Raw genomic sequence first — 8,829 nt, 5'->3', positions numbered from 1 at the left:
GTTGCAAAAATGATCAATTTAAATATCACAACCAATAAATGAAAACACGTTAGAATAATAATAAATACTTTTAAACAAAGTCGTAAAGAAATTAAAGACTGAATATCAGCTCATCAGGGATTAAATGTGACCCGATTTTCACGTCGCGGTAGATTTATTTATATCATGAACAAAGAGCCTCCACACATCACCACACCTCTGTTAGGCTTTAGGACACTTCTCTTTTATGTCGATGCGTCACACGGCTGAGTTTGTTCCTCGCTGGGCGTCCTCGTACCAACCGTCCCGTTCACTGACAATAGAGCCGAGTCATCGTCTTTTGTTGGAGGGGTCGGAGGTCAGCGCTGATGCTCCGACTCCCAAACCGCTCACATCTTCTCAGAGGAAGCCGTGAAAGCGTTTTCTAAAAACGGCACGATGTCGTCACCTTGCAGCTGATCCAGGAGGAAAGTGTGTCGCGTTTGGGTTTTTCTACATTTTGATTTCTCACGTGGGAAATCACAAAAAAACAACCTGATAAAGTACGTAAATGGACTCCAAACACTTCAGATTAACGGGATTATTCTTTCCCCCGATTAATTCTCAATTATATATTTTTTTTTAAATGCCCGTTTTAATCTCTTTAGAGCCAATAAACCTTTTACTGAATGTAAATTTGCACATTTAAGAAGCTGGAACCAGAAAATAATTTGAAGTTTGAACCCAAACAAGGTGTCAACCATGAACTGTAATCTCCTCCAGTTTTCATCTCCGGAAACATTTTTATGATCTCACCACATGAACAAAACAAACACACCAACAGTAATTGACTTAAAAAAAACAACAACAAAAAAAACGACTGGAAACCAGGACGCGGCTTCGTCTGCCTGCAGGCGACTCCGTTCAGTAATTAAAGTTCGGGTTGACATTGACGGATGACGAGCTCCCGGCGTAACCAAACAAGTAACCACGCTGGAGTTGTGATGCCTGATTGGCTGATTCTGAGATCATATAGGAACAAAAACACCACAGGCTCCGCCCACAGTCCACCCCCTCCCCCCTCCGTATCATTCTGCCACGTCTCCACACTGCCCCTACAGGTCATCTGTATATTGCATCTTGCGGACATTTGCAGCCGTCGTGCGAACGCGTCGTTTAAAGCTCGACGCAATCACATGTCAACAGATGTTTTTTAATAATTATTCCCACCGGCAGCAGGGGGAGACAAAACTTCAGGTTTAAGTTACTACTTGTCTGTTGATGTTTCTTTCAGACTTCCTTCAATTCCTACGTAAATAGTTTGATATAAAAAAAGGCTGGACAGTCCTTTTTTTTTTTTTTTTTGCAGGAAAAGGTGCTTTTGTCGGGGAACTATTTTTAGCGGTGGAGTAACAGATATTTAGTGTTTCCAGCAGCAGTGCAACAGTGTGCGAAGTGGGTTTTTTTTGTGTAGTTTGTCGGAGAACAATGGAGCTCGTTGGCACAGAGGAACGAGATAAATCAGGCTTCGGATACGCACGATAACTCGGGATGATGAAATCGCTGCTGGCTTTGTTGGACGTTCTCTGGGATTTGTTGACAATGAAAGAATATATAAAAGTAAAGGCGAGAGACGTGGCAAATAAAATGAAAAGGAAGAGTGTGTGTAGGGGAAAGAGAAAGGACGGATGTGAGGCAGTGAGTGAGTCAGGGAGGGGGGGGGGGGAGCATGAGTAAAGTGTGAGTCCTCCACCAGACAGCGAGGAGGCCGACCAGCTCCAGAGCTGCAGACGGTCTCGACTCCAGACTGAACTCCTTCTGGACTCCGGTTTGATCTCTGATGATCCGGAGGCTCCGACAGAAGATGAGCCGGACTCCTTCGATCCCGACGCTCCCGGAGATCCGCCGTAGAGCCGATCTACGGAAACTCTGAAGGCTCCATCCAGCTCCCGTCCCGCCGTCATTGATCCTTGGTTTGGTCTGATTCTACCAACCAGAGGTTCTCAGGAAACTCTCCTGGTACCAAACTGTTTCTGGACTCCTCCCCAACAGAAGAGGGAGCTGCTTTAAAAAGCTCTTTTTAAAAGCCAGATTCCTTCGTGGACTCCACCGAGCCCGATCCCGACACTCCCGGCGATCCGTTGAAGGCACCAGGCGCTACAACACCGGATTCATCGAAACTTTGAAGGTTTGATCCAGATTCTTACCTGCTATTGGTCCTTTGTTTGTTCTGGTTCTACCAGCGCAGGTTGTCAGGAAACCCTCCTGGTACCAAACTCTTTCTGATGGTCTGGACCTTCGCTAGAAACCCTTCTGGTGCTTCTTTATTGTATCTCAACTGGTAACTTCTCGGTTACTAAAAGCACAAAAGAAACTTTGCTCGGGACGAATTATTTTCGAACCCTTTCATGGCATTGATTTCTTCCTGGACTGTGTTTCTCGTTCCGGTCCGGTTTCTCTGACGTCCCCGTTGGACCTACACACCTCCTCGTCTCGTAGCACCGTACTCGTTCTCATTATTCTCCTTGGATCCTCTGCTGTTCCCAGCTGGGTCTTATTTCCAGTCTCCTTATCAGCAGACGTTCACGTCCTCTGGATTCTCTGCCAAACTCTTTCCTGGACGCTCTACCGGTCTAAAATAAATATTTACAGAGGCTCTCCTGGTTCTGGGAAAAGGCCCGGATCGGGTGCCAGGGCGTTTGGGGTGGTGGGTGGTGGGTGGTGGGTGGGGCAGCATGGTGGCGGGGCAGCCGCCCCTCGGCCCGCTGGAACAGTTTAACTCTGCAAACAGAAAAGCAACGACATGGGGAAACAGGTGGAGGTAAGATGGAGGATTTACAGCTGGCTGAACTCCGTTTGAATTATTTAGCCGTTCTCATGTTGTCTTTCCATCATCAGTATCGTGTGTTATTATTTAGGATGTGTTGTTTGTTCACTGTAGTGTGATGCACATATTTATAAATCTCTTATATTCCTTAATCTCTTATCATTTCTCTGTGTTCACATGTATTTCTGTTCTCGAACAGCTAAAAAAAAAAAAAAAAAAAAGTATTTCGGTTTATCGTTCAGTGTAAGCGTGAATCTTTAATCTAATGTAATCTGGCATGCTTTCATCTAAATTTACATAATTTGTCTTTACTTAGTGTGATAGTCTAATTAAATCTAATCTAATCTGATTGAATCTAGTTTAATGAAATCTATTTTAATACGGTTTAATGGTCTGACTTGATCTATTCCAGATTTAGTTCTGATATGGCCAATACAGAATATAATGCAACATAATCTGAATAATCCAGAATAATGACAGTTTTATTTCATCTGTGAACGTAAAAAAAATCTGTGTTCGACGTGTTTAGTGGAAAAAACAATAAAACCGATCGATCAGACGGTCGATGACCTTTTAGTCATCTGGTTCCTGTCTGGGAGCGCTGATGATGAGAAGAGTTTGATGGCTCCTGTGTTTCCAGGAGGTCAGCTGTGTGTGTGTGTGGGGGGGGGGGGGGGAGGACACACACACACACACACACACACACACTCTCTCACACACACACACACACACACACACACACACACACACACACACACACACACACACACACTGATTGATCATAGGGTCCAGGACAAAGCAGTCTGGAAGTTTGACAAAGAGACAAATCTTGAACACTTGGATGCCTGTGTGTGTGTGTGTGTGTGTGTGTGTGTGTGTGTGTGTGTGTGTGTGTGTGTGTGTGTGTGTGTGTGTGTGTGTGTGTGTGTGAGTGTGAGTGAGTGTGTGTGTGTGCTGGTTTTACTAGCGTTGTGGGGACTCGCTTCCCATCCGAGGACCAAACAGGAAGTCTTCATAATGTAAATCATTATGTTTCGAGGTGTAGATGAAAACATAATAATGATTATTTCAGCTTTTACTTCGTTAGCATCATTAGCACTGAAGCTATGGAGGTTGTTTTTTTTTAACTTGATTTTGGATAAAAATTTGCTCTCAAAACAGTTTTTTATTCTTGCACAATAAAAAATAAAATAAGTAAAGACATAACCTTCTCAGGCTGCAGCTTTGTGTTCAATCAGAATCAGATTTATTGGAGAAAAGTCTTGACGACATCTGTTATACGTGTCCGGACCGACGTGGATGGAAACAACCACGAGGCGGTGACTCTGGTCATGTGATCATGTGACCGTCCGTCTGTCCTGCAGGAGCCCAGCACCAAGCGCAGCAAGCCCGTTTCCAGGGTGACGTCTCTGGCCGGCCTGCTGCCGCCCGTCAAAACCGCGCCGCTCAAGAGGATTGGTCAGACGCTGCAGGTGAGCAGCCAATCAGATGTCTCCATCAGTTGTTGGTTTTTTTCATTCAAGTCAAAATCATGTATCAGTTTTTTTTTGTTTTTTAAAAAAAAAATGTATCCTATAATATAATTTTCATGACCAGCAGTTTAATGAGCTTTGTTTCTTTTGTCGGTTTGGCTCTAAAAAACTACAAAACCCACGAGCCTCGGCCACTTTTGCTCTGAAGGGTAGTGAACTCCGAAAGCTTGGTTGTTGAATTTCTGAACAAAAGATGGAGACTTAGTTGAAAAAATCTCCTAAAACTGACCCAGAGTTCAAAAGATTTACAAATAGTTTTAGATACTTTTAGCTCTTGAAGTTTTTATCATCACACAGAATCGTTGGCACCCAAAGTGGCTCATCGCTAAAGATGTTGAAAATAAGACAATCAGCATTAAAAAGGGAAAAATATCTGAAATAAGAATCATAATTTACCTGTCAAACAGCTGGTTTAACGGTTTCTGTCTCCGCAGCGCTCCATCAATTTCCGTAGCGACAGCCGGGCGGAGCGAGCCGCCGCTCCTCCGCCTCCTCTTCCTCCTCCCCCTCCTCCTTCTTCCTCCTCCTCATCCTCCTCGGCGATGAAGACGCGCGTTATCTCAGCGACGGTCTCCTCCAACCCTTCGTCCTCCGTGACCGCCACGCGGGTTTCCACGGCGACGGCGGCGGCCTCCAAACGCCGTGACAGCAAGCTCTGGAGCGAGACGTTCGACGTGCGTCTGGGCGCGACGCAGCCGCTGAGCCCGAAGGAGATCAAACGGCAGGAGGTGAGTTTTTATTTATTTCATCCTTCTCGCTAAACATCTCGGGTTATTTTGCCTTCGTTAAGTCGGAGGTTCGTCTGTGTCGTCTTTATATCTTTGTTTTTATTCGATAGAATATTTAATACTTAGAAAGAATTGTGAACTCTGACGTCTTTTCAACCTCTTTAACTTCTACCTGAAACGACCTGCAGCTCTTCTTGTCCTGAACGCCCTCTCTTCCTCTGCAGGCTATATTTGAGTTGGCGCAGGGCGAGCAGGACCTGGTGGAGGATCTCCAGTTGGCCAAGAAGGTAAACAAAACGTTTATTTCCCTCTTAAAGAGACGACTTTCCTCCAACACTTATTGTACGTTCCTCACGTGTGTGTGTGTGTGTGTGTGTGTGTGTGTGTGTGTGTGTGTGTGTGTGTGTGTGTGTGTGTGTGTGTGTGTGTGTGTGTGTGTGTGTGTGTGTGTGTGTGTGTGTGTGTGTGTGTGTGTGTGTGTGTGTGTGTGTGCAGGCCTACCACGACCCGATGCTGAAGCTGTCCATCATGACTGAACAGGAGCTGAACCAGATCTTCGGCACTCTGGATTCACTGATACCGCTGCATGAAGGTAGGAGACGGTCCACCCAGAGTTTTTCCTTCCTGCCGTCGGAGGTTTCAAATGTCACGTCAGCCTGTCGGCTAAAAAGAGACTTTTGGTCATTTGAATTAAAAAGTGAGTAATCTGAAGTTAGGCCGAGTAATTTGGACAAATTTGAACCAAAATAAAAACACATTTATGTTTCAGAAAAGACTGAAAATAACCTGGATTTCTACGGTATCATATCAGCGCTAATATTAGAAAATAAACTCCAGTCTTGTTGTTGGGGGATCCGTCCGTCCCCTTTGACTTCCTGTCTCTCCTCAGACCTTCTCAATCGACTCCGAGACGCCAGAAAACCCGACGGGTCCACCGAACACGTGGGACACATCCTGACCGGCTGGGTGAGTGTTCGTCGAAACCGTCTTCTTCAGAAGACGACGCTGTCGCAGTAACCGAGATGTCGGTCCGTTGTCTCGGTGTCCCTGCAGCTGCCGTGTCTCGCCTCCTACACGTCGTACTGCAGCAACCAGGTGAAGGCCAAAGCCCTGCTGGACCAGAAGAAGCAGGACCTGCGGGTGCAGGACTTCTTGCAGCGCTGCCTGCTGTCGCCCTTCAGCAGGAAGCTGGACCTGTGGAACTTCCTGGACATCCCGCGCAGCCGGCTGGTGAAGTACCCGCTGCTGCTCCGGGAGATCCTGAAGCACACGGCCAACGACCACCCGGACCGGCAGCACCTGGACGAGGCGGTGAGGAACCACGAAATACTCCACGACTTTTGACAGAAACGTCAGAGGCCGTGAAAGTCCATTTTTCTTCGGAAGTTAAGCGAATATATTGAAACTTTAGTCACGTAGAGTTTCTCTTCGTAACTTAGGTGATATCCTACGTCCGAGGAAAATGTCGATCTTTTCCCTCTGTGACTAAACTGTTGGCCTCCGTGGCTTCTAGACGCCGTCCACGTTGCCGTTTCCTAGCAACAGTGTTTTTTATGACGTGATGAGATGCCAGAGGAGATAAGCGTGTCTTCACGCCACACAGATGCTGATGGTGCAGAACGTGGTGGCGGACATCAACCGGCGGACGGGAGAGTCGGAGTGTCAGTACTACAAGGACCGGCTGCTGTACGCAGAGGACGGACAGCGGGACGAACTCATCGACCGCTCCAAGACGCTCAGCTGCCACGGAGAGCTGAAGAACAACCGAGGACTCGTCAGTACACCGCTGCGGTTTTATTGCTTCATTGTTTAATTGTTATCAAAAAAGACTGACGTAAGGCGACGAGATTCATGCCAAGAGGCTTTTATTTTGTAATTTACTCTTGAATATTTAGGGTGAAATTTTATTTACTGCCGGGTTTTCTTTTCTGATGTCTTCAAAAGCAGAATTTCTCATTTATGTCATGCTTTATAGCATAATGCAGTTATTTTTTTTTTTTTTTAAAGATCCATAACATAGAAATATAACATATAACTGTTGTGATTGTTGACTTTCATTATCTTTGGCACAGAATTTAATTTACATTTTATTTAACCAGTTTTTGTCCTGGATGAGTGATAAACAGACATCAATATAATATACAAAGATGTTTAAACACACTGATGGAGGAATCAGATTTCCAATCAATCAAATTATTTTATTCTACTATCGTATCGTGTCGTATTGTGTTTTATCGTGTTTTATCTTATCGTATGATTTATCTTAACTTCCCTCTGTCCTTTCTTCCGTCTCCAGAAGCTCCACGTCTTTCTGTTCCAGGACGTCCTCGTCATCACTCGGTCCGTCTCGCTGAACGAGCAGCAGGTCAGCTACCAGCTCTGCCGCCAGCCAATCCCCATCCGGCAGCTGGACCTGGAGGACCTATTGGACGGGGAGATGAGGGTGGGCGGGTCCATCCGAGGGGCCTTCAGCAACAACGAGCGCAGTCAGTACTTCAGTTACTCAGATGGGTTTCATTTTGTCGCCCGCAGGAGAGAAAATAAGGATCCGCTCACGTCGCCCGTGTCTCTGTTTGTCCTTCACAGCGAAGAACTTCTTCCGGGTTTCGTTCCGGAGCGGCGGTCCGCTGCAGAGTCACTGCTTCCAGGCCAGCGACGCCTTCAACAAGCAGCAGTGGATCAACTGCATCCGGCAGGCAAAGGAGGCAGCGGCGCTGACGGGGGAGCAGCCACCGGCGACGGGGCGAAGTCTGGAGACGGGGCGTCTGGAGACGGGACGTCTGGAGACGGGGCGTTGGGAACGGGGGGGATGGGAGGGGCATCGAAGTCCAAAAGTGACGTGGGGGGAGGTGGAGACAGGACCGGGGTCGGAGGGAGAGGAAGGTCTGAACGGACAGAAAGAGGACGAGGTGGGTTTGACTCGGGAGACGGTGACGGGTGGGGAGGCGGAGGTGGGTGGAGGGGGGAGTCTGGAGTCAGGGGTAGGGATGGAGGGTGAGACGAGGCTGGCGACCAGTGAGACGGAGGCCGGTGTGGACATGGAGGCGGAGCCAGGATCCGCTGCCGGCCGCAACATGGATGAAGAAGGAAAAGAGACTCTGAGCGGAGGAGGAGACGATGCTCCCACCTCCATCCTCTCCTCTTCCTCTCCCAACCAAGAGGAGGAGAGGGTGATGGAGGAGGAGCAGAGTGGTGCTAAGGAGGAGGAGGTCGGCATTGAGACCAGCGAGGAGCTGACGTACAGGTGCTGATGCCAAATAAACACGGGACGACACGCCGAAGGACTGCAGCCAATCAAACTGATGATGATGATGATGATGTCACTGGCGGACAAAGTCAAAAGACGACGGACAAACTTGTTGAGAACAGCGTGTTTTAACAGAAGATTTCAGTCCTCGGGAGCAGTCACAAGACCGAGATCAGCTGACGTGGGCCGGCCTTAAGATCAGCTGACGTGGGCCGGCCTTAAGATCAGCTGACGTGGGCCGGCCTTAAGATCAGCTGACGTGGGCCGGCCTTAAGATCAGCTGACGTGGGCCGGCCTTAAGATCAGCTGACGTGGGCCGGCCTTAAGATCAGCTGACGTGGGCCGGCCTTAAGATCAGCTGATGATTCTGTTTTTATTCTCCAACTTTTATTTTTATGCATAGCGTTCACAGAAATGTGAAATGCGTTGTTTTATTTTGGCGGAGTCCACACGCTGGCGTGACTGTTTCCTGTTGTGTCTCGCGGCCAATCACAGAAGACGGAGAGTTGATTGATTTTATAAATTTTGTAAGAAATA

At 47.5% G+C, this 8,829-nt stretch overlaps 1 protein-coding gene across 1 annotated transcript in view; it reads left to right on the top strand.

Annotated features, from left to right (window-relative positions):
* arhgef3 (Rho guanine nucleotide exchange factor (GEF) 3) overlaps positions 1 to 8,570 on the top strand; it is a 17,582-nt gene extending 9,012 nt beyond the window's left edge. The window contains exons 4-12 of the mRNA XM_069712632.1: positions 4,150 to 4,257; positions 4,752 to 5,045; positions 5,270 to 5,332; positions 5,541 to 5,637; positions 5,935 to 6,011; positions 6,099 to 6,356; positions 6,649 to 6,819; positions 7,342 to 7,531; positions 7,632 to 8,570. Coding sequence (XP_069568733.1) covers positions 4,150 to 4,257; positions 4,752 to 5,045; positions 5,270 to 5,332; positions 5,541 to 5,637; positions 5,935 to 6,011; positions 6,099 to 6,356; positions 6,649 to 6,819; positions 7,342 to 7,531; positions 7,632 to 8,296 — 1,923 coding nt within the window. The 3' untranslated portion in view covers positions 8,297 to 8,570. The remainder of the gene's footprint in view (positions 1 to 4,149; positions 4,258 to 4,751; positions 5,046 to 5,269; positions 5,333 to 5,540; positions 5,638 to 5,934; positions 6,012 to 6,098; positions 6,357 to 6,648; positions 6,820 to 7,341; positions 7,532 to 7,631) is intronic.
* Positions 8,571 to 8,829: the final 259 nt, after the last annotated feature.

The sequence above is a fragment of the Brachyistius frenatus genome, unplaced genomic scaffold (genome assembly GCF_029030835.1).
Source record: "Brachyistius frenatus isolate BFR_SWC_R1_liver_20210118 unplaced genomic scaffold, ASM2903083v1 Contig_111, whole genome shotgun sequence".
Taxonomy (NCBI): Eukaryota; Metazoa; Chordata; class Actinopteri; family Embiotocidae; genus Brachyistius; species Brachyistius frenatus.
The sequence above is the reverse complement of the archived record's forward strand: the minus strand, read 5'-3'. Positions and strand labels throughout refer to the sequence as shown.